The 24,569-nt window shown below is 56.2% G+C and overlaps 2 protein-coding genes across 6 annotated transcripts; both read left to right on the top strand.

Moving 5' to 3' along the window:
• The first annotated feature begins 401 nt into the window (after nt 1–401).
• WDR81 (WD repeat domain 81) lies at nt 402–16,154 on the top strand. Of its 2 annotated transcripts, none has more exons than XM_044248173.1 (10): nt 402–4,311; nt 9,691–9,798; nt 10,052–10,242; nt 10,361–10,551; nt 10,843–11,008; nt 11,099–11,264; nt 11,928–12,614; nt 13,269–13,414; nt 13,690–13,869; nt 14,928–16,154. In XM_044248173.1, the coding sequence occupies exons 1-10, from the start codon at nt 633–635 to the stop codon at nt 15,246–15,248; spliced, it is 5,835 nt and encodes a 1,944-aa protein (XP_044104108.1). In that variant the 5' UTR covers nt 402–632; the 3' UTR covers nt 15,249–16,154. The 2 variants fall into 2 exon arrangements, with proteins under 2 accessions (XP_044104108.1, XP_044104109.1); XM_044248174.1 differs by lacking the exon at nt 402–4,311 and adding an exon at nt 4,891–4,909.
• Nucleotides 16,155–16,927: 773 nt separating this feature from the next.
• SERPINF2 (serpin family F member 2) lies at nt 16,928–24,307 on the top strand. 4 transcript variants are annotated; one of them, XM_044248172.1, is made up of 11 exons: nt 16,941–17,071; nt 17,451–17,680; nt 18,278–18,344; nt 18,489–18,527; nt 18,649–18,711; nt 19,010–19,211; nt 19,666–19,809; nt 19,955–20,158; nt 20,657–20,799; nt 22,337–22,541; nt 23,173–24,307. In XM_044248172.1, exons 3-11 carry the CDS (start codon nt 18,282–18,284, stop codon nt 23,583–23,585), a joined length of 1,476 nt encoding a protein of 491 aa, XP_044104107.1. In that variant the 5' UTR covers nt 16,941–17,071; nt 17,451–17,680; nt 18,278–18,281; the 3' UTR covers nt 23,586–24,307. The 4 variants fall into 4 exon arrangements, with proteins under 4 accessions (XP_044104105.1, XP_044104107.1, XP_044104106.1 ...); XM_044248171.1 differs by having other exon boundaries at nt 17,393–17,680; XM_044248170.1 differs by lacking the exon at nt 17,451–17,680 and having other exon boundaries at nt 16,928–17,024.
• Nucleotides 24,308–24,569: the final 262 nt, after the last annotated feature.

Genomic DNA, 24,569 nt, shown 5'->3' with positions numbered 1-24,569 from the left:
AGGTAGCATGGAGGCGCTGAAGGGACTTAATGCCAAAAGCCCCAGCTCAGCCTGCGGTTCCTTATCTGTAAAACCAGAGGAGCGCGTGGGATCAGCCCGCTAAAGGCTGGAATCCCCGGGAAAATCGTCCTCAAATCCGCGTTCTGGTGCATACAGGAGGAAGCAGGGAAGGGAGGGGAAATCTCGTGGGCCGTTCAGCATCCCCCTTCCCTGCACTCCCAGGAAACGAAGCCGCCACCTGACCAGAGAAGAGCGCGGAGAGGGAGGGCACCGCGGTCGGCCAGGCGGTGGCGCCGGCGGGAGGCGCTGTCCGGCCGGCCCCTCCGAGCCACGTGCGGTTGTTTCCGTGCGGGGGTGATCACGTGATCCCCGTCAGCTGACCGGTCACGGCAGAGCCCGAATCAGGCGCCCAGCAGCCCCTGCCCGGCTGCGCCCGGAGCGCAGGACTTTGCAGAGGGGTAAGAGCGTCCCCGGCCTCCCCTCCTCTGTTCCCGGCCCACCGCCCGCCGCCTTGGTCTCAGCCCCGGTCCCTCGCCCATCCCTCCCCGCCCGGCCTGGCACCCCGGAAGCCGTCGCGGGCAGGGCCGTGGCCGGGCTCAGCCCCGCGCTAACCCCCAGGCGGCCGGGAGGGGATGGCTTTGGGGAGCAAGGGGCGGGAAGTCCCTCTTACCCACGGGACGCACGGCTGGTCCCCGCCCCCAAGCCCGGACATGGAGGAGCTGCTCCAGAGCGTGGAGAGGGACCTGAACATCGATGCCCGGCAGCTGGCTCCGGCCCCGGGGGGCACCCACGTGGTGGCCTTAGTGCCCGCGCGCTGGCTGGGCAGTCTCCGCGAGCGCCGGCTGCCCTCCGGACCCTGTCCCCGGGCAGAGGGCCTGAGCGAGGCGGAAGTGAGGACTCTTCTGCAACGCTCTGTGCAGAAGCTGCCCCACGGCTGGACGCGCGTGGAGGTGCACGGGCTGCGGAAACGGCGGCTGTCCTACCCCCTGGGCAGCGGCTTGCCCTCAGAGGACGGCTCCAGCAGTCCCGAGACCCTCACTCGCTTCATGCAGGATGTGGCTGCGCAGAATTATCGCAACCTGTGGCGCCATGCTTACCGCACTTATGGGCAGCCCTACAGTCACAGCCCTGCCCCTTCAGCTGTCCGCGCGTTGGACTTAGTCCGACAGGCTCTGCAGAGGGTCTATGGTTGTTCCTTCCTGTCTGTGGGTGAGTTTACCCAGGGCCCGTCATCTGCAAGAGAGGGTGCCTGTCCCCCTCGGGGCAACCTGGCCTGTCCCAGTCTTCTGCGAGCTGAGGCTCTGCTGGAGTCTCCAGAGATGCTGTACGTGGTACACCCATACGTGCAGTTCTCCCTGCACGATGTTGTCACCTTCAGCCCTGCCAAGCTGACCAACAGCCAAGCCAAGGTGCTTTTCATTCTCTTCCGTGTGCTGAGGGCCATGGATGCCTGTCACCGCCAGGGACTGGCCTGCGGGGCCCTAACTTTGCACCACATCGCCGTAGATGAAAAGCTTTGCAGCGAGCTCCGGCTGGACCTGAGTGCTTACGAGAGGCCTCAGGAGGATGAGAATGAAAAGAGCCCTGTGGCAAAGAATGGGCCAGGCGTCGGACCTGGAGACGAGGGAGGAGAGGGACCCAGGTGTCCCACCTGCCGGGAGGAACTTCGGGGTCTTGTGCTAGATTGGGTCCATGGCCGCATCAGCAACTTCCACTACCTCATGCAGCTAAACAGGTTGGCTGGTCGACGGCAGGGCGATCCCAACTACCACCCAGTGCTGCCCTGGGTGGTGGACTTCACCACCCCCCACGGGCGCTTTCGAGACCTGCGCAAGTCCAAGTTCCGCCTCAACAAGGGGGACAAGCAGCTGGACTTCACATACGAGATGACGAGGCAGGCATTTGTAGCTGGTGGTGCGGGGGGCGGGGAGCCACCTCATGTTCCTCATCACATCTCAGACGTGCTCTCCGACATCACATATTACGTGTATAAGGCTCGGCGGACGCCCCGCTCCGTGCTCTGTGGACACGTGCGGGCACAGTGGGAGCCCCACGAGTATCCTGCCAGCATGGAGCGCATGCAGAGCTGGACACCTGATGAGTGCATCCCTGAGTTCTACGCTGATCCCTCGATCTTCTCCTCCATCCACCCGGACATGCCTGACCTGGATGTGCCAGCCTGGTGCGGCTCCAGCCGCGAGTTCGTGTCCGCCCACCGGGCCCTGTTGGAGAGCCGAGAGGTGTCCCAGGACCTGCACCATTGGATCGACCTCACCTTTGGCTACAAACTGCAGGGCAAGGAAGCTGTGAAGGAGAAGAACGTGTGTCTGCACCTGGTGGATGCCCACACCCACCTGACCAGCTATGGCGTCGTACAGCTCTTCGATCAGCCGCACCCCCAGCGCCTGGCCGGGGCTCCTGCCCTGGCCTCTGAGCCCCCACTCATTCCCAGAGTGTTGTTCCAGACCATCCAGGAGAGCACTGGCCGGGAGGACTTACCAGGACAGCTTGTGAATGGGGCGGGCAGGCTGGTTTTGGAGGGCACTTCCTGTGAGGCTGGCTGGGCCAGAGACAGGCCTGGGGCAGGGGAAGATGAGTTGGAACAGGCCACGGAAGCTCTGGATTCCATCTCCCTAGCGGGGAAAGCCGGTGACCAGCTAGGCTCCTCTTCCTTTGTCTCCAGTCAAGCCCCACCAGGCCTCCTGTCTTTCTCAGTGGCCTCAGCCTCTCGGCCAGGCCGCAGGAACAAACCTGCCAGTGCAGACTCTGGGGAAGGGGATGAGGGGAAGATTCTTCTTCCCGAGGGCTTCAATCCTGTGCAGGCCCTGGAAGGGCTGGAGAAACTTGGCAACTTTCTGACCAAAGGCCTTGGGAGCCAGCTGGAAGTGCCTGAGCAGCCCCAGATCCAACCACCCGTGCAACTGCGGGAACTTCTCCATCGGGACATGCAGGCGCTGGGGGTCCTGTTGGCTGAGATGGTGTTTGCCACCAGGGTCCGAATGCTGCCGCCTGATGCCTCTTTGTGGGTACGCTTTGAGGCTGTCCGGGGGCTCTGCCTACGTCACCCCAAGGAGGTCCCTGTGTCTTTGCAGCCCGTGCTGGACAAACTCCTGCAGCTGAGTGGACCCGAAGGCCCTGCGGTGGCAGGGAGGGGCAAACTAACCCCACTCTTTGAGTACAGGCCGGTCTCCCAGGGATTGCCCCCTCCCTGCCCGGCCCAGCTCCTCAGCCCCTTCAGCTCTGTGGTTCCCTTCCCCCCGTATTTCCCAGCGCTACACAAGTTCATCCTCCTGTATCAGGCAAGACGCGTGGAGGACGAGGCCCAGGGGCGGGAGCTGGTGTTCGCGCTGTGGCAGCAACTGGGGGCGGTGCTGAGTGACATCACCCCGGAGGGGCTGGAGATCCTGCTGCCCTTCGTGCTGTCACTCATGTCTGAGGAGCACACGGCCGTGTACGCAGCCTGGTACCTCTTTGAACCGGTCGCTAAGGCTCTGGGCCCCAGAAATGCTAATAAGTACCTCCTGAAACCTCTCATCGGTGCCTACGAGAGCCCCTGCAGGTTACACGGCCGCTTCTACTTGTACACGGACTGCTTTGTGGCCCAGCTGATGGTGCGGCTGGGCCTGCAGGCCTTTCTCATCCACCTGCTGCCCCACGTCTTACAGGTGCTGGCTGGTGTGGAGGCCTCTCAGGAGGAAAGCAAGGGCCTGGTGGGTGCCCCCGAGGACGAGGAGAGTGAGCTCCCGGGGGCCAGGCCCAGCTCCTGTGCTTTCAGGGAGGAGATGCCGATGGATGGTGAGCCTGCAGCCTCCTCGGGCCTGGGGCTCCCAGACTACACGTCTGGCGTCAGCTTCCACGACCAGGCCTATCTCCCTGAAACCGAGGACTTCCAGGCTGGGCTTTATGTGACAGAGTCCCCACAGCCCCAGGAAGCCGAGGCTGTGAGCCTGGGTCGGCTGAGTGACAAGAGCAGCACCAGCGAGACCTCCCTCGGCGAGGAGCGGGCTGCCGAGGAAGGTGGTGCTCCCATGGACAAGAGCAGCCTCAGGTCAGGCGACAGCAGCCAGGACTTGAAGCAGAGCGAGGGCTCAGAGGAGGAAGAGGAGGAGGATGAAGGCTGTGTGGTGGTGTTGGAGGAGGAGGAGGGGGACGGGGAGCAAGACGAGATCACCAGGACCTCTGAACTCACTCTCTCTGACACTGTGCTGTCCTTGGATACGGTGGTGGCCCGCGGTGGCGAGACAGATGGGGAGGAAGAAGAGGAGCCGCTGACTGAGCAGTCAGAGGGCAAAGAACAGAAGATCCTCCTCGGTGAGTTCTCAGGCCTTAAGGTATTGGCCAAACAGTCCTCTGGTCACTTATTTATTTATTGAACGAAATAAGCTTTACACCTAGCATGGGACTCGAACGCAATACCCTGAGATCAAGAGTCCCATGTTCTTCTGACTGAGCCAGCCAGGCACCCTGTGGGTGTTTTGTTTTGTTTTGTTTTGTTTATTTATTTTTTAAAATTTAATTTCCAGTATATTTAACCTGGAGTGTTTTCTTAGTTTTCAGGTGTACAATATAGTGTTTCACCAATTCTATGCAAGACTCTGGGCTCATCACGACACAAGTTATCCTTAATCCCCATCACCTGTTTTCTCCACCCCATCCCCGCTTCCCCTCTGAAGTTTGTTCTCTAGAGTTAAGAGTCTTTTTTTTTTTTTTTTTTGGTTTCTCTCTCTTTTTTTTTTAAGATTTAGTTATTTGAGAGCACACTAAGCAGACTGCACCGACCACTGAGCCCAATGCAGGGCTCAGTCTCACGACCCTGAGATCATGATCTGAGCCGAAACCAAGAGTCGGACCCTCAATGACTGCCCCACCCAGGCACCCCATGCTCTTGTTTGTTTCTTAAATTCCACCTGTGAGTGAAATCATATGGGATTGGTCTCTCTCTCTGACTTTTTTTGCTTAGCATTATACTCTTGGTCCATTCATGTTGTTGGGCATGGCAGGGTATGATTATTTTTTAAGCCTGAATAATATTCCACTTATATATATACACTACATCTTATTTCTTAAGACTTTTTTGGTGAGGATCAGAGAGGGAGAGAGCACAGACAAGAGGAGCAGCAGGCAAAGGGAGAAGAAGGCTCCCTGCTGAGTGAGAAGCCCGATGCAGGAGTCAATCTCAGGACCCCGGGATCATGACCTGAACTGAAAGCAGACACTTAACTGACTGAGTCACCCAGGAACAACTATACTGCATTTTCTTTATCCATTCATCTATCAGTGGACTCTTGGGCTGCTTCCATAGTTTGTCTGTTGTAAATGCTGCAAAAACAGGGGTGCATGTATCCCTTCGATTTAGTGTTTTTGTATTTTGGGGGTGAACACCAGTAGTGCAGTTATTGGATCACTACCCTATAGTACTATTTTTAACTTTAAAAAAAAGATTTTAGGGGCACCTGGGTGGCTCAGTGGGTTAAGCCGCTGCCTTCGGCTCAGGTCATGATCTCAGGGTCCTGGGATCGAGTCCCGCATCGGGCTCTCTGCTCAGCGGGGAGCCTGCTTCCCTCTCTCTCTCTCTCTCTGCCTGCCTCTCTGTCTACTTGCGATCTCTGTCAAATAAATAAATAAAATCTTTTTTAAAAAATTAAATAAATAAATAAATAAAGATTTTATTTATTTACTAGAGAGAGAGAGAGAATGAGTGGGGGGAGGGAAGGAGGAGAAGGGGAATCCCTCTCTGCAGGGAGCCCAATGCAGGGCTCAATCCCAGGACCCTGGGATCATGACCTGAGCTGAAGGCAGTTGCTGAGCCAACTGAGCCACCCAGGCGCCCTGATATTATAGTTTTAATTTGCATCTCCCTGATGATGAGTGATATTGAGAATCTTTTCATGTGTCTGTTGGCCATTTGGATATCTTTGGGGAAATGTCTGTTTGTGTCTTCTGTCCGTTTTTTAGTTGGATTATTTGTGCTTTGGGTGTTGACTTGTAGCAGTTCTTTATATATTTTGAATACTAAGCCTTTATCAGATCTGTCATTTGCAGATATGTTCTCCCATTTTTTAGGGTGCCCTTTAGTTTTAATTGATTGTTTCCTTAGCAGTGCTGAAGCTTTTTATTTTGATGTCGTCCCAGTAGTTTATTTTTGCTTTTTTTTTTTTTTTTTAAGATTTTATTTATTTATTTGACAGAGAGAGAGATCACAAGTAGGCAGAGAGGCAGGCAAAGAGAGAGAGGAGGAAGCAGGCTCCCTGTTGAGCAGAGAGCCGGATGCAGGGCTCGATCCCAGGACCCTGAGACCATGACCTGAGCCGAAGGCAGAGGCTTTAACCCACTGAGCCACCCAGGCGCCCCTTGTTTTTGCTTTTATTTCCCTTGCCTCAGGAGACATTTCTAGAAAGATGTTGCTACTGCTGATGTTAGAGAAATTATTGCCTGTGCTCTCTTCTGGGATTTTTATGGTTTCAGGTCTCATATTTAGGTCTTTAGTCCATTTTGAGGTGGGTTTTTTTTTTTAAATTTTTTCTCACCATATTGAGTTTATTTTTGTGTATGGTGTAAGGAAGTGGGGCAGTTTGATTCCTTTTTTTATTTTTATTTTTGTAGGCTCCATGCCAGGTGGAGCCCAGTGTAGGGCTTGAACTCAAGACCCTGAGGTCAAGACCTGAGCTGAAATCAAGAGTAGGATAGTTAGCTGACTGAGCCATCCAGGCATCCCCAGTATGAGTCTTTTGCATGTAGCTGTCCAATTTTTTGCCATATGTTGAAGAGATTGTCTTTTTCCCATTGTATAGTCTTTTCCTCCTTTGTTGAAGATCAGTTGACCATATAATTGTGGGTTTATTTGTGGTTTTTCTATTTTGTTCCATTGATCTGTGTGTCTGTTTTGTGCCAGTATCATACTGTTATGATTGCTACAGCTTTGTAATATAACTTGAAGTCTGGAATTGTGATGCCTCCAGCTTTGCTTTTTTTTTTTCAAGATTGCTTTGGCTATTCAGCTCGGGTCATGATCCCGGGGTCCTGGGATGGAGCCCTGCATTGGGCTCTGCTCAGCAGGGAGCCTGCTTCCCTTCCTCTCTCTCTGCCTGCCTCTCTGCCTATTTGTGACCTCTCTCTGTCAAATAAATAAATAAAAATCTTTAAAAAATTAAAAAAAAAAAAGATTCCTTTGTCTATTCAAGGTCCTTTATGGTTCCATAATAATTTTAGGGTTGTTTGTACTTGTTCTGCGAAAAATGCTGTTGGTATTTTGATAGAGATTGCATTAAATTTGTAGACTGCTTTAGGTAGTTTAGACATTTAACAATATCCATTTTTCTAATCCATGAACATAGAATGCTTTTCCAGTTCTTTGTGTTGTCTTCAATTTCTTTCATCAATGTTTTATATTTTTCAAAGTATAGGTCTTTTATCTCTTCGGTTAAATTTATTCCTAAGCATTGTATTTTTTTTTTGGTGCAGTTTTAAATGTGATTCTTAATTTTATTTTCTGTTGCTTTATAATTAGCATATAGAAGTGCAACCGATTTCTATACTTTGATTTTGGATCCTGTAACTTTGCTGGATTCATTTATCTGTTCCAGTAGTTTTTTGGTTTTGAGTCTTTATGGTTTTCTGTATATGGTGTCAGTTCACCTACAAATAGTGAAAGTTTTACTTCTTCTTTTACTTCTTCCTTATCAATTTGGATGCCTTTTATTTCTTTTTGTTGTCATTTTGCTGTGGTTTGAATTTCCAGTGGTGAGACTGGACATCATTGTCTTATTCCTGACTTTAGAGGAAAAGCTCCTAGTTTTTCACCATTGAGGATGATATTTGCTGTGGGTTTTTCACATAAGGCTTTTATTGTGTTGAGGTATGTTCCCCCTAAACCTACTTTGTTGAGGGTGGGGTTTTTTTTTTTAAGATTTTATTTATTTATGTGACAGAGAGAGATCACAAGTAGGCAGAGAGGCAGGCAGAGAGAGAGGAGGAAGCAGGCTCTCCGCTGAGCAGAGAGCCCGATGCGGGGCTCGATCCTCTTGAGGGTTTTTATCATGAATGGGTGTTGTACTTTGTTAAATGCTTTTTCTGCATCTGTTAAAATGATCATATTTTTTTTCAATATTTTATTTATTTGTTTGATAGTGAGAAAGAGAGAGAGAGAGAGCACACACACAAGTAGGGGGAGCAGCAGGCAGAGGGAGAAGCAGGCTTTCTGTTGAGCAGGGAGCCTGATGCGGGGCTTGATCCCAGGACCCTGGAATCATGACCTGAGCCTAAGGCAGACACTTAACGACTGAGCCACCTAGGCGCCCCTTACTCTGGTTTTCATTCAGCATTTCTAAGTACCTTGTCTGCGCCAAGTTGTGGATTGAACAGATTCACGTGTGGCACAGGTGTGGGCCTTCCTTCCTGGAGCTCACTCCTAGCAGAGGAGGGTACCTTAGGTAAAGCAATGCTGTAAAGAACAGGGCTAGGTACTACAAGGAACTATAAGTAGGGCTTAGATCTAGTTTTCAGGGGTCAGAGAGGCTTCCATGAAAGTAGAGTCAGGGATGCCTGGGTGGCTCAGTCAGTTAAGCGTCTGCCTTTGGCTTAGGTCATGATCCCAGGGTCCTGGGATTGAGCCCCCCGTTGGGTTCCCTGCTCAGCAGGCAGCCTGCTTCTTCCTTTCTCTCTGCCCCTCCGCCTCCACTTGTGCTCTCTCTCTAATAAATAAATAAAATCTTTAGGAGGATAAAAAGAGGTAGAGACAGTTGAGGCCCAGTGAATAGGAGGTAGCAAGGCAAAAGTGGTAGGGTCTGGGTGCCTGGGTGGCTCAGTGGGTTAAGCCGCTGCCTTCGGCTCAGGTCATGATCTCAGGGTCCTGGGATCGAGTCCTGCATCGGGCTCTCTGCTCAGCAGGGAGCCTGCTTCCTCCTCTCTCTCTCTCTACCTGCCTCTCCCTCTCTCTCTGCCTGCCTCTCCATCTACTTGTGATTTCTCTCTGTCAAATAAATAAATAAAATCTTAAAAAAAAAAAAAAAGTGGTAGGGTCTGTGGTGGGAAGAGCATACCAGGCAGAGGGATCAGCATGTGTGAGGTTCTGTGACTCCATTAAAGAAGCAGTGAAAAGGGATGTCTGGGTGGCTCAGTCCATTAAGCCGCTGCCTTTGGCTCAGGTCATGATCCTAGGGTCCTGGGATGGAGTCCCTTATCAGGGTCCTTGCTCAGCAGGGAGCCTGCTTCTCTTTCTGCCTCTGCCTGCCACTCTCCCTGCTTGTGAGCTAGCTTGCTCTCTCTCTCTCTCTGGCAAATAAATAAATAAAATCGTAAAAAAAAAAAAAAAAAAGGAGAAGCAGTGAAAGGCTGGCCTGGTTAGACAAGGAGACTAGAGGGAAGAAGAGGGAGCATAGGCCATAGTGGGAGGGAGCTAGGGCCTGGCCAGGCCTCATTTAGCAGCTTAAGAAGATTCACTGAAAGGATGACCTTCCTGCAAGTTGTACCCGAGGGGAGGATTCTGGAGCAGCCTGGAAGCCAGGGTCACCTGGGGCAGTCCTAAAGCCACAGGTCCCCTCTGGCACTGTGAAATAGATGGTGGTGGTGTGGGGCACAGGCTGCTTGGCAGGTTTGCACCAGGATTGTCTAGGAGGGGTGCCATGGGGTGGGGTGAGAGGAGTGGCAAGCCACCGTTATCTGATGAGCTCAGGGCCTGCTCCTGCCTTGCAGATACGGCCTGCAAGATGGTCCGCTGGCTGTCTGCCAGGCTTGGCCCCACTGTGGCCTCTCGCTATGTGGCCCGGAACCTGCTCCGCTTGCTGACATCTTGCTACGTTGGTAAGGCCTGCAGTTGGTGCTGGAGAGGGGGCTCCATCTCAGACTCTCTGTCTGTCCTCAGCCCCCTGTAGGGCATCCTTCCCACTTCCACGTCCCTGCCAGGTCCCGGTCTGTAAGCTACTTCCTTCCTCGGGTAGGGCATGGTGTGGGCCCCAGGCTAGAGGGAATGGGAGCGGCTACCCTAGTTCCTGGAAGACTGACCTCCCCACTGCCTGCCATGAGCTGCTCGAGGCTACTGGTTCTTCCTCGGCAGGGCCCACTCGGCAGCAGTTCACGATGAGCAGCGGGGAGAGCCCCCCGCTGAGTGCGGGCAACATCTACCAGAAGAGGCCAGTCTTGGGCGATATAGTGTCTGGGCCTGTGCTCAGCTGCCTCCTGCACATCGCTCATCTGTACGGGGAGCCTGTCCTCACCTACCAGTACCTGCCTTACATCAGCTACCTGGTCAGTCACTGCTGGGGCAGCCTCAGGGGAGGCCGAGGAGCTTGAGGGCAGACCTGAGCAATCTGGGGGTCCCAGGGGTCCATGGGCAGCCTGGCCCTCATCCACTCTGTGGCCCTAGGTGGCCCCAGGTAGCACCTCAGGCCCCAGTCGACTGAACAGCCGTAAGGAGGCAGGGCTGCTGGCGGCGGTGACCCTGACCCAGAAGATCATCGTGTACCTCTCGGACACCACCCTCATGGACATCCTGCCCCGAATCAGCCACGAGGTCTTACTACCTGTGCTCAGCTTCCTCACTTCCCTTGTCACTGGGTACGCTGCTGCACCACCCCTGTGCAGGGAGTAGCCCAGCTGGGGATGCTGCCCGGGAGGGGCTGGGAAGCTTGGGAGTGAGACTGGGTGTCAGGAGTCCTGGTTCTGATCCAGCGGTACGACCCTGAGCAAGCCGCAACTCCTCTCTGTGCCTCAGTTTCCTTATCTCATTTGGGCCAATCAGTCTTGGAGCTCTGTTCATTGAAAGCTTTTTGGTAGATCCTGGGCAAGTCCTGCAGAGTGGGGGGTCAGTGTAAGGGGGGCGCTGGAGCTTGTGTGCTTTCTTTCCAGGTTCCCGAGTGGGGCCCAGGCTCGGACTGTCCTGTGTGTGAAAACCATCAGCCTCATCGCCCTCATATGCCTGCGCATTGGTCAGGAGATGGTCCAGCAGCACCTGAGTGAGCCTGTGGCCACCTTTTTTCAAGTCTTCTCTCAGCTGCACGAGCTTCAGCACCAGGTAGGCAGACTTGCTTCCCTTACCTGGCTGGACTGGGCGGGGCAGGTGCCGTGAACTTAGCTGACTTGCCCTGGGCTGTCCTGCCCCCAGGATCTGAAGCTGGATGCTGTGGGCCGCAGCGAGGGCCAGCTGCCGGAGGTGGCCTTCTCTGACGGGCAGCAGCGGCTAGTGGACCCCAGCCTGCTGGACGAGCTGCAGAAGGTGTTCACCTTGGAGATGGCGTACACAATCTACGTGCCCTTCTCCTGCCTGTTGGGTACTGCCCCGTCACATTCCCTTGCAAAGCCTTTGTGGCTCTGTCTCTTCTCCTGGGAGGGCTCTGTGCTCCCCTTGCCCCCCCAGACCCTGTAGCTGGTCTTCAGCACAGTGTTGTGTGTCAGACCTCACTGTCCCAAAGTGACACATAAACAGAGAGTGAGCATTAGCCGGCAGGGAGGCATGGGAGCTGGTCTAGAGTATCTCTGGGGAAGGCAGGGGCCTTGGGTCGATGTATGGACATCTCTGGGAGTTTCTGGGAGGAATAAGTAGCCCACCGTCTGTGTAGCCTCAGACTATACCTTGCAGGCCTGGCACTGCTGTGTGGTTATGTGTGTTGTCTCCTTGAATGGGAAGAACAGCCTTGTGGTCAGATACGTTATTGTTCCTCCACTGAAATCTGGGTCCTGAGAGGGGGAGCACTAGCTGTCTTTCTCACCGTTCTGTTTCCCATGTGCCACATGGTCCCCAGCACATACAGAGGATGTGCATGTGAGCGAATCCATGTCTTCCTAGGGAAGAAACAGGCTCAGAGATGAAGAGTTACTTGCCTAGAGTTCACAGCCAGCACCTGCCCTGACTTCTGTTCCCAAGCTTTGGCGGGGTGGTGGCAGCTGCCTGCCATATTCCCTGATCTTAGGATTACTCCCACCCTCCTATCTAGGTGACATCATCCGGAAGATCGTCCCCAACCACGAGCTGGTTGGGGAACTGGCGGGGCTGTACCTGGAGAGCATCAGCCCAAGCAGTCGCAGCCCGGCCAGCGTGGAACCTGCTGTGCCCAACACGGGCCCCGAGTGGGACCCCCAGAATGGGGGTGGCCCACGGGATGACAGCCACTCAGGGACCTTTGGGAGCGTTCTGGTTGGGAACCGCATCCAAATTCCTGACGACCCACAGCCCGAGAGCCCCGGCTTGCTGGGCCCTGTCCCGGGGGCGGGCAGTGGGGGCGTCAGCAGTGAGGAGGACAACGCGCTGAAGCGGGAGCTGCCCCGGAGCGCCCATGGGCTGAGTGGGAACTGGCTCGCGTACTGGCAGTATGAGATTGGCGTGAGCCAGCAGGACGCCCACTTTCACTTCCACCAGATCCGCCTGCAGAGCTTCCCGGGCCACTCTGGGGCCGTCAAGTGTGTGGCACCCCTGAGTAGTGAGGACTTCTTCCTGAGTGGCAGTAAGGACCGCACGGTGCGCCTCTGGCCGCTCTACAACTCAGGGGATGGCACCAGCGAGACGGCTCCGCGCCTCGTCTACACCCAGCACCGCAAGAGCGTCTTCTTCGTGGGCCAGCTCGAGGCCCCGCAGTACGTGGTGAGCTGCGACGGGGCTGTGCACGTCTGGGACCCCTTCACAGGTGAGTGGGTCCAGGTGAGACCTGTTCTCTGGCTGCCATCCTGGGCGCTGCCAGGCCTCTGGGTTCGAGGAGCCAGGGTTGGGTGGTTGGGGTGTAATGGTATAGGGGTGGGGAGACCCAGTGAGGCCGCCCAGAGGAGCAGTTGGACCTGAGTTTGAATTGGTTCTGCCAACTTATTTGCTGGGTGACCTAGTGTAAGTCACCTTGCTGCTGGAAGCATTAATTTTCCTGATCTGTAAAATGGGAATCAGAACGGGGTTAGAAGATGATGCACATAGGCGTTTGGCTTAACATGTAGCATGTCATACAAGTTTGGCAAATGGTTGCTTGATTGTATTTTGGCATCATGGGGGAGGAGAAGTAAGGTTAATAAGGTTTTTAAAGGCAGAGGGGATTGGGTAGTGTTGAGGTAGACTGAGGAGAAGTAGTGTTTGATCAGGGGGTGCTGTGGGAAAAGAAGAAGTTGCTCTGGGGACCGGAGCCTGGCCTGGCCACAGAAGCAGGAAGGTGGGAGAGTCAAAAAGCATCTTCAGCATTTTCTGAGGTCCTCTGGAATATGAGAAGCAGATCCAGGGTAGGCCAGGGAGATAGGAAGAGTTGGGGTGCTTCTGTCAGCTCCTGGTACCCCAGATCCACGGTGCCTTTCCTTCCCAGGGAAGACCCTCCGCATCATGGAGCCATGGGACAGCCGTGTGCCCCTGACCGCTGTGGCCGTCATGCCTGCCCCCCATACCAGCATCACCATGGCCAGCTCTGACTCCACCCTGCGCTTCGTGGACTGCAGGAAGCCTGGCCTGCAGGTCAGGGCCGTCCGGTTCCCTGAGCCTGGGCCCGGATGCCCGGCAGGGAGGGGAGACCCCAAAGAGAGAAGGCCAGAGTGTCGTTTAGACCAGTGACCCACAGCAGCAAACCCTGAGTGGGGGGTTGGGCCTGACCTGAGATGGAGGGGGAGCCCTCTGCTTGATAGAGGGGCGGGGATAAAGGATCAGGCCTTTCAACTGTGTGGGCTTGGGAGGGAGCGGGACCTCACGGAGAAATGGGTTGGGGCGGCACTTTAGCTTCTCTCTCTCTGCAGCACGAGTTCCGCCTCGGCGGTGGGCTGAACCCCGGCCTCGTCCGCTCCTTGGCCGTCAGTCCCAGTGGCCGTAGCGTGGTGGCTGGCTTCTCCTCGGGCTTCATGGTGCTCCTGGACACCCGTACTGGCCTGGTTCTGCGTGGCTGGCCGGCCCATGAAGGGGACATCCTGCAGATCAAGGTGACTGACAGGTCCCTTTCCCCTCCTCACTGCTCAGCCCCGCCCCTGCTCCAGGTCCTCTTAGGGCCCACCCAGGATAGGCTCCAGCTAAGGTAATCTCCCTTTTACCTGCCCCAGGGCTGATGGGCACAGAGGGTTAGGAGCCAGAGGCAGGCCATGGGGGCGGGAAGCAGGGGGTGAGCTGACCCTGCTGCTCCCTGGGGATGTTCTAATGAGTAACTCTTGTCCATATTTGCCTTGCTTGGAGGATCAGGGGTCAGGCCCTGTCCGTGACCCAGTTCAGGTTAAATAAAGCTCAGCTGGGAGGCTGTTTACTGCCCCTAGACCACGGAACAGAGTCCATGTCCCATGCTGGGCTGCCCTCATGGGGGCAGGGACGTCCCCGCCTGGGGATCCTACCCCTACCCCCGCCCATTCTCAGGCACAGACTTCAGGGAACTGCCCGGGGAGGGACAGCGGGGAGGAACAGGGCTCTTTGTGGGAGGGTATTTCCAGGCAGCTGGCACTTCCTTTCTGTCCTGACTGCAGCCAGGGGACCTGCATTGCCACTGCTAAGGACACACTGGCTCCAACTGTGTCCAGGACCCCAGGGGGCCCAGGGGTCCAGGTAGCTTTCAGTTCGGACCTTCCAGGGACAAATTTGGAGGGCTTTGGGGTCAGCCTGGGTGTTAATCCTGGCAGTGCTACTTACTGGCTCTCTGACCTTGGGAGGATTACTTAACTTCTCTGAGCCTCGGGTTCTTTCTCTGTAAAATGGGAATAACAAGAGCATTTACGTCATTGAGTTGTCCTGAAAATTAAATTTGGCAATATGGCATGCCGCACACAATGCCTAGAGTGAGCGCCCAAGTTACAGTGATGACTAGGTTAAAGACACCTGAACACAGTGATGTCAACCAGCCCTTATATGATGTGGTGGAGGAGGCAGCTGGTCTCCTGCCCAGGACCCCTCTGTCTTCCTGGGAGATCCCGTGCGAGTAAACAGAAGACCCTGGAGCTCGTTGGGCACATGGGAGGGCCCGGGTCTGGCTGGCTCAGGCTCTCTTCTCCCCGAGCAGGCGGTGGAGGGCAGTGTCCTGGTCAGCTCCTCCTCCGACCACTCCTTGACCGTGTGGAAGGAGCTGGAACAGAAGCCCACGCACCACTACAAGTCTGCCTCTGACCCCATCCACACCTTCGACCTGTATGGCAGCGAGGTGGTCACCGGGACAGTGGCCAACAAGATCGGCGTCTGCTCCCTACTCGAGCCCCCCTCCCAGGCCACCACCAAGCTCAGCTCTGAGAACTTCCGAGGCACGCTCACCAGCCTGGCCTTGCTGCCCACCAAACGCCACCTTTTGCTAGGCTCGGACAATGGGGTCATCCGCCTCCTGGCGTAGGCTGAGGCAGGGCCGGCCCATGAGGGTGGGCAGACATCCCCCCCAGGAGTCCCTCCCTCATCCGTGTTTTCCCAGCAGCTCCCTCTGCACAAGCATCAGGCCCCACACTCCAAGTGGCCATGTGGCCTGCAAGCTTGGGGGAGGCAGGAGTCCAGGGTCCCAAACTGCCAGAACCACCAGTGCTGCCAGAAAGGATCTCCTTCATGGCCTGGGGAGCTGCTGCCCCTAGTCAGCAGGAAGCAAGAGAGAGAGGATGGGAAAGCATTGCCCTCCCTTCTCCCTGGCTCTGCCCTCTGGGTCTACATGGGGACAGGGAAGCTCTGAGAAGAGGAACGGAGATGGGCCCCGGCCCAGCCAGTCTCCAGCTGAAGATGCCCCCACACCTTGCTGAGCTCTGTACCCCAGTCTCACAATGACAGGACAGCTGCTGCAGTCCAGGACACTGATGGTGCTTGGACTCCAGCCTCTAAGGAGGGCTGGCCATGGTCCAGGAGTTAAGGGCCTTGGGCTGGGGTTTAAGTGTCCACTCAGCCGGGCCCTGCCCAGTGTGGGACCAGTAGGGGAAGAAAGAGGGCAGGACCAGGGGAGGGAAGAGGGACTGGGCCAGCGGTGCCTGGCCAGGAGTGACCCCCTGCCTTGCCTGCCCAACCCTCACCACAGTGTTTGTGCCTTGAAACTGAGGAGGCAGCCCCTGGGCCCAGAACCCTCATGGTCCGACACCCTGAGAGAAGGGGCAAGAATGATCTCTGCATCTCAGGTCTCTCCCAGGGGACGGGAAGACCCAGGCATCCTGGGACCCTCATATTCGGGAGCAGAGATGAGGTCTGAGCCTGTTCCCCTGCTGCCTCCTCATTATTTGCAATAGATGTAAATATGACCAATAAATCTTTTGGAAGAGCCATGGAACTGAGGGATACTTTTCTTGATGGTGGTATAGGGTGGGAAAGGATTACGAATGGGCAGCTTCTGGGGCCTTGAGGAGAGGGCGAGAAGCTGGGCAGGAAGGTGGGAGACAGCCTGATCATTGCCCGTGGGTGCTCCAGGGGACAGGCCTTCTGATGCATGCAGCCCCAGGCCAGTTTCTTGAACCCTCAGCCTTGGGGGAGGGTAAGGAGGCAGCGCTCCTGCTGGGAGGATCCTGGCTGGGGCTGGGGCTCTCTCTCCTCTCCCCACCCCTTCCAGATCTAGTCTAAAGGCAGCCAATCAGGATCCTGGGCTTGTAAGGCCTGGGGATGGGCATCCTATCTTGGGTTCTCCACATAGGCTCCTGCGGCCTCCCTTTCCTTCCCCTCAGGATGGGGGAGAGGAAAGGAGGTTGGAAGTGGGAAGCTGGATGTGACCCTGAACCCAGCTCTGTCCTTGGGCATGTCACATAGCCTCTCTGACCGACTAGAGTGGGGTTGTTGGGAGGCCCCTGTCCTTCCTGGATCTGCTCTGCAGATGAGAACATTCTCTTCAACTTTCCTGAACCTCCTTTCTCCAGGCTTGGGGGGAAAGAAGGGGGACCCAAATCCACAGGGCCTCCAGGTAGCTGTCTCAGGATTAGATGCCTTGGTGGGAATGGGGCTTCCAGCCCCAATATCAATGTTTAACCGGATGTGCAGGTCAATATTTACCAGAAGAGAAAGCAATCTGAACAGGGGTTGGCTGAGAGCAAAGGTCCTGGTGGGAGGGGAGGGCTCAGCTAGGCTGACTGGAGTCTGAGCAAAGTGTGGGGAGTACCCAAGTGGGGCCAGAGAGAAGGACATCGTGTGCAGCAGCGAGGAGCCCGCGGAGGTACAAGGGGAGGGGTGGCTTGGCCTGCTGTTTGGGCAGGAGAGGAGGTAAGAGCTGCTGTCCTGGCTGAGGGGGCCTGGAGTGAATTGATTCAGAAGGCCTCTCATTTCCCAGCCTCCTGGGGGGGATGAGGAGCCAAGGTGGGGGTTCCGGCAGGACTCCCCCTGGGACTTGAAAAACCGGAGGGCTTTTCTTGACAAAACAATTCAAAAGCCCAGGTTGGAGGTCAGGGGCCCTGTGATGGGGGTGGGGCCAGGGATGATAGAAGGATCCCTTGGAAGGACTGGCCCTGAGATGGGGGCGGGGTTGGAGTGTGTGGGACCTGCTCTGAGGCCAGACCAAGACCTGCCCCAGTCTCACAATGACAGGACAGCTGCTGCAGGACAGCTGCTGCAGTCCAGGACACTGATGGTGCTTGGACTCCAGCCTCTAAGCTTGGACCTGCCAGCCTGGCTTCCCGGAGCCGACCTGGACAGAGTTGGCGGCCAAGGCCTGTGTTTCCCATAAGTCCAAAGGTGGCTTTGTCCAGAGCCATTCATTGGGCTCTCTGGCTGGGTCAACAATGCAGCTCTCCAGCCTACCCCACCAACCCCGCTGAGACTTCAGGGACTCAGGCCTGTCCACCCTTGTGGTCAAGACCAGACCAGCGAGAAAAGGTGGGCCCTGTGGACAGCAGGTTGGATAGGAGCCCCAGTATACAGGAGGCTTCGGGGGAGGCTTCCCAGAGGAGGGGCCTTGGGCTAGGCGGACAACAGCCCTATTGCTGAGTGCCAGGCATTGTAATCAAGGCTCACAAAGACTGTCTTATTCTGGTCCTCACAATATACCATGGGAGGAGGTAGGGACTTTTGCTACCATTTTACAAGAAAAGGCAGAGTCCAGAGGAGTTAAGGGAAATATCTAAGGTCCTCTGGGAAGAGGCAGAGTCTGGATTCCAATCCAGGTGGGACTCAAAAGGCCAGGCCTTGAAGAATGAGGATTTCTTTTGTTTTGCTATTTCCCCTATGAACCAAACCATTTTCAGTGCCCCAAATGTGAAAAACTGGAAAATACAGAGGGGTTAAAAGCAATTCAGGGGGCCATCCCATGCCGCAGAGATGGGAACCACCACTGGTGTTTGGGGGTGTGCTGGCAGTAACTGGGTGTCCCCTCAGCGGTAGAGGCTCAGGATCTGCCAAGCCAGGCCGCGTGGGGAGTGCGATCCCACGCGGAAGTGCCGCCAGGTGGGAACAGTGGCTTCCTGTCCCGCACAGGAACATGGCGCTGCTCTGGGGGCTCCTGGTGCTCAGCTTGTCCTGCCTGCAGGGTTCCAGCGTGGTGGTGAGCCTGGGCCTGGGTCTGGGTGGGGCCGGGAGTCAGGTGGGGAAGCGCCAGGGGTCCGGGCAGGAAAAGGAGGGGGCTGAGTCAGGGGAAGGTTTGGCTCTAAGGGGGTTCCCTCTCCTCTCTTCATCCTTTTCTCAACAGTTCTCTCCTGCCAGCGCCATGGAGCCCTTGGACCAGCAGGTACTGGGGAGGGAGAGGCATGAGGGGGAGGAAGGCCCCGAGGGGCCTCACCTGTGGCTCCCGCAAGGGTGGGGGAGCCTGTGGGAAGGGTCACGCTCCATTTGCTTCCTCCCTTCTTCAGCTAATGAGCGGGCAGACCCAGGAAAAGCTGCCCCCGCTTACCCTCCTCAAGTTGGGCAACCAGGTACAACCAGGTGGGGCTGGGGGAAGGGTGGGCGGGGTCCGAGGGAGGAGGGCCAATCAGCAGGGGCGAGGAAACCGGGGGGCGGGGCCATGAGGCGGAGGCCAGAAGACCGAGGGTGGGAGACACCAGAGGGAAGGACCCGGTCCCTATCAGGCCTTTGTCTGTGTGACCGTTCCTCGTCCCTCTCTCGTCAGGACTGAGACAAGGCCCTGCTGTTCTCAGGCACAGGGACTCCGACAGGGATCCTCAACACAGAGCTGACTCCTTAACCCTCTTGACCCCTGATCTGTCCTTGTAGGAGGCCCATGGCCATACTGCCCTGAAGAAGTCCCCAAAGGACTGCAAGGGGGCCCCAACTCCGGAGCAGACCCGCAGGTTGGCCCAGGCCATGATGGCCTTCACCACAGACCTGTTCTCCCTGGTCGCCCAAAGGTCCACCAGCCCCAACCTCATCCTGTCGCCTCTGAGTGTGGCCCTGGCCCTGTCTCACCTGGCACTAGGTACGGTGGCATTGTCTGTCTAGACCAGCAGAGCTGAGAGGCCAGTAGGAACTCACTACTCCACAGTTTACTAGTGGGTGCTTCCTTCATTGGGGGCACTTGGCTGTTTGGTAAAAAGGCAGATTTCCTGGGCACACCTCCAGATTCCTTGAGTCAGATCCCTGGGTATGGGACCTAAGTATAAGCTTCTGGTGATTTTTATGTAGCTCCACTGTCTTCGCCGGACCAGAGGCTCTCACTGTGGGAAACCGAGGTGCAGGGAGGGAAAACAACTTGGACGGGGTGAGGTCACCCAAGATAGCCAGCAGCAGAGATGAAGGTGGAACTTGGGGGTGTTCAGTGAATGCGAGAGGCGAATGCCTGTGCACCACGGGCATTCAACAGGGACTGGAGTGCACGGCAGGGCCGGGAAAGAGCCGGCAGCCTGGGCCACAGCCAATGTGGTCCCCTCCAGGTGCTCAGAACCAGACACTGCGGAGGTTAGAGCAGGTGCTGCATGTGGACTCAGGGCCCTGCCTCCCTCACCTACTGAGCCACCTTTGCCAGGACCTGGGCCCTGGGGCATTCCGATTGGCTGCCAGAATGTACCTGCAGAAAGGTAGGTGTTGGTGCTTGGAGCTCCCTATAATGCTCTTGGGTGGACAGGGGTGATGGGGATGGGGTTGGCCTCAGGTCGCCAGTCTGAGGATTGGTGGCTCTGGAACTCAAGTCCCTGGGAACAACTTGTGGCCCCTTCTGCATAGGATTTCCCATCAAAGAGGATTTTCTGGAACAATCAGAACAGCTCTTTGGTGCAAAGCCCGTGAGCCTGACGGGTAGGAAGGGGGATGATCTGCTGAACATCAACCAATGGGTGAAGGAGGCTACAGAAGGGAAGATTGAGGATTTCCTCTCTGAGCTGCCAGATGACACAGTGTTGCTTCTGCTCAATGCCATCCACTTCCAGAGTGCGTTCCTCCTCTCCCCAGGTCCCCCACCTGCCCCATAGGCTGCCCCTATTCCTGCCCCATAGGCTGAGCTGGGCTGTGAAGAACCCTTTGTTCTGAGAGTCTCTCTCCTCAGGGCTGGGCCACGATGCAGGGAGCTCTTCGGGTTGTGGCTTGGGGGAGGGTAGGAAACAGGTAACAGTGTGCCAGGGAGGGGCCCCAGGAATTGGATGAGGCTGTTGTAAAGAGAGAACCCTAGGAGGAAACTGAGTTGGTGGGGAGATAGGGGTGCTCCTGGGAACATGGCAGGGCACAAGAAAAAAGCAAGCCCAGATTTCAAAAATGCTGCTGGGAAGAAACCTCAGATCAACTGAGTGTCACCTGGCACAGTGCCCCTTGGGGTTTTGACCTCTACATTTTGTCCCTTGAATGGGTTCTGGGTGGGACAGAGAAGAGATGGGTGGTAGAGAACCTCCCCCTGCCCGGGTCTACATGGCCCCTGCCTTCTGCTGGATCTAGGTTTCTGGAGGAGCAAGTTTGATCCAAGTCTCACCCAGAGAGACAGTTTCCACTTGAACGAGCAGTTCACGGTGCCCGTGGACATGATGCATGCCCACACATACCCCCTGCGTTGGTTCCTGCTGGAGCAGCCCGAGATACAGGTCAGCCCTGATTGTCCAGGCTGGGAGGTGGTGTAGGGAGGGGGTGGGCTGTGGGCAGGCACAGGGGTGAAGGGGGGGTGTGCCCTGCCTTCCCTGCAGTCATGTCCCTGATACAGGTGGCTCTGGAAGGTCCCCCCCTCCAACCTGGGGGACTGAGCTTCCAGGCTCTTTGAAGTTCATGAAGCTCATAAAACGATATTGGGCATTTGCTGTGTGCCAGATGCTGTCCTAGACATGGGAACTCACTAGCACGTGGGAGACCAGGTCCCTGCCCTCAACAGGAAAGGAAAGTATACAAATGAACCTAAATCACAGGATCATTTCAGATAGGGTATGTGCTATGGGGGAAAAAAGAAAGTGATCAATTAGTGACTGGGGAAGGTATTTTAGATCCAGCGGTCAGGGTGTTCTTTGAGGAGGGGCCCCAGTGGAGAACCAGGTGATCTTTGGTTATAGGGGTTTGTTACCAGGGTCCATGGGTTGGTGGGGCTGCCGAGGAAGCCACCCAATGGCTACAGAGCCACTCAGGCCAAGGCATGCCTGAGCCTGGGCTCTGTGACCTGTCACAGTTCTTTTTAGAAGGGAGGATCTGGTTGAGATGGATGTGTCCATATCCTTCTGGAACATTCTGATTGGATAGAGCACTATGCAAGACTTGTCTAAGGGAAGGCCTCCTTTGCTTCTGGCCACAGTGTGGTCCTCTCAGCTTGAGTGTGGATCCCTGGGCCAGTCAGCTGTGGCAGAGGCGGCCATGTTGGTTAATTTCCCAAGGCAGCATGCCACAGGCCTCAGCCTTCTGTAGCTCTCCTGAGAGGGGCTGTGGGCAGCGCAGGCCCTTGGAGTAGCATCCCTTTTCTCTCCCTTCCACCCTGATAGGCAGCTCCTGCCAGACTGTGTCCTGCCCACTGTCTCTTGGGTCCTGGCCTCAGCCCTCTTCTTTACACCCTCTGCAGGCAGACCCAGGCAGTGAGATGTGGGGCTCCCCCTTCCCACTCCCCCAACCCAGGGGTCCTGCTGCCTGGCTGCTCTGTCTAGAGACCAAAGAATCTGCAGCTGTCAGGAATCATGGAGCCCAGTGCTTCTTATACTTACATAGCTGCAGGAACCCCATTCATGTGAAATTACCTCAGAGCGCAGTCTTACATACAGTGGGGCAGAGTCACTACTGAGGGGTGTGGTGTGGAGAGAACCACCCTTTGCAGTGGCTCCTCAGCAGAACCTGGAGTGGTCTGAATCTGAGACACCGAGGGGATTTCTTGACCCAAATCACAGGGCCAGCTGGTAGCAGATGAAGGAAGAGGAAGTCCCCGTTTTTTGAGCTGATGTGTTGATACTCCACTGGAGTGTCACAGGTCTGCCTGCCATGTGGGCAAGTAGTATGACTCGACTTCACGGGTGAGGAAGTAGAGGCTTGGGGAGCCCAGACACACACCTGAGAAGAATGGACCGGAAGCCATTCTGAAGCGAACACTGACCCAGACCCCAGCTGGTCTGGGCACTTTCCTGTTCTCACATGGTCTCCTTTCCGCCTTGGTAGGTGGCTCATTTTCCGTTTAAGAACAACATGAGCTTTGTGGTCATTATGCCCACCCAATTTGAGTGGAACGTGTCCCAGGTGCTGGCCAACCTGAGCTGGGACATCCTGCACCAGCCCTTACTGCGAGAGAAACCCACCAAGGTCCGGCTGCCCAGGCTGCATCTCAACTATCAGCTGGACCTGGTGGCCACCCTCAGCCGGCTGGGTAAGGAGGCTGGGTAAGGGACCGCCCTCTGGGTCAGGTTAGCAGAGTGGGTGAGCAGGGAGCCCCCTTGCTGGCTGTGGATCCGAGTCAGAGCAGACTGGTGTCCTGGCCTTTTCTGGAGCTTTGGGAGGTCAGAGGGCTTCCTAGGACCCCCCACCCCCAGGACTCTCTTTCCTGGGCGGAGCTGGGGTGCCCCAGGGAATGACAGCCTGTTCCGTACAAGAGTGAACTTTGCAGACTCCAGAGCCTGGGTAGCATGTGGGTCTTGTCGGCTGTCCTGCAGGGGCGCTGCACTAGACACTGGGTGTCCCCAGCTGACAAGACTGAGTCACGTGCAGGTGGGCAGATAAGGAATCAGGTATTTACAGTTCAGCATAAGGGATAAGACAGAGGGTTTCTCTCTCCTTCACTGGAGAAAAGGCACCTGTCCCGACTTTGGGGCAGGGGATTGGGAAGGGCTTCCTGGAGGAAGTGACCTTGAAGCTGATACTTGGAGGTTAGGTAAGAGTTAAGCAGGGATCTGTGGGTTGGACTAGTCCCTTGGCCAGAATGCCAAATATCGTCCCAGCCAGGTCTGGGCAGCTTGTGGGGCAGAAGGCAGCTTTGACCTGTCACCTCCTGTCCTGGGCAGGCCTGCAGGAACTGTTCCAGGCCCCAGACCTGCGTGGGATCTCTGACCAGAGGCTGGTGGTCACCAGCGTGCAGCATCGGTCCACGCTGGAGCTCAGCGAGGCTGGCGTGGAGGCGGCCGCCGCTACCGGCACGGCCATGTCCCGCATGTCTCTCTCCTCCTTCAGCGTGAACCGCCCTTTTCTCTTCTTCATCCTTGAGGACACAACCAGCCTGCCCCTCTTCGTGGGCAGCGTGAGGAACCCCAACCCCAGCGCGGAGTGGGAGCGCAAGGAGCAGCAGGATTCGCCGGACGACAGGGACAACTTCCAGAATCAGAAAGCCTTCCCCCGCGGAGACAAGCCCTTCGGTCCTGACTTGAAACTTGCTCCCCCCTCAGAGGAGGACTACCCCCAACTTAATTGCCCCAAGTGAGAGGCCAGCTGCCAGCATCCTGAGTCCCTGCCTGAAACAACCTCTCCACTCCTGGGACTCTTTCCAGACGGCGTAGTGGGATTACAGCAGGGGCCTGGGTGGGCAGTCTGGGAGCGGAGAGGGAGTCATCTTCTCCCGTCTCCTCTCCTCTCCCGGGGAGTTTGGGGTGGGTGGGGCCAGGTCGAGAGCAGGACTCCGGGAATAACGGGTCTGGATCCCACATCCTTTCTTCCAAAGTGGCTCAAATGTTGTCCTTGTTTGGGGCTTGGGCAAAGGGACAGCTGTAGGTCCACTCTTGTCAGGAAGGTAGGAAGGTCTTTCCCAAAGCTGGCTGGGGCACTTCCATGTTTGTTTACCAGAGAAGGGGGGACAGGAGGGATTGGATACCTTGGCTAGGGAGAGGAGAGTTAGGCCCCCAGCGGTGGAGCCCTGTCTGACTTTGTGGGTGGGGGCCTAGCCTTCCATATGGGCACTTCTGCCATAACGCGCCCCTGGCCCTCCAGCCTCCACCTGCCCTGATGCTCCTGTCACCACAGACTCCCCGCTGCTTCTAGGAGATACCAACATTGCCAGGACTCTCCCTTCCTCCTCTCTCCCCTTCTTCCACTGCCCAGGTGTCTCAGGGGCTGAGGCGGGAGGGGAGGGCAATAGTTCCCTCGGGCTCTTTTGTAAAGTTTTTGTAGTGATTTTTATGACATCCGAATAAAGAATGAATGGCCCTGGCTGCTTTGAGGTCACTATTCTGGGCACACATGGGGGCAGGGGGGTCCCTGAGGAAGGCAGGAGGAGGCCACTGGCTGCACAGAGCACCAGGCTGGGCCTGGGCTGGGACAGCAGGCATCCCTCTCTGCCACGTCTGTTCTCTGTTCTCGGCCACTCGCCAGCCTGTCTCAGCACAGTCCCCTCTGGCCTCGCCAGCCCTCTCCACAGCCACCTCCACGCCAGCCTGGCTCTGCTCTCGGCCGGCTCCTCTCCAGAGGCCTC

This window comes from Neovison vison, chromosome 5 (assembly GCF_020171115.1).
Source record: "Neovison vison isolate M4711 chromosome 5, ASM_NN_V1, whole genome shotgun sequence".
NCBI lineage: Eukaryota > Metazoa > Chordata > Mammalia > Carnivora > Mustelidae > Neogale > Neogale vison.
Note: the sequence above shows the minus strand (reverse complement) of the source record. Positions and strands in the feature narration are given on the sequence as shown.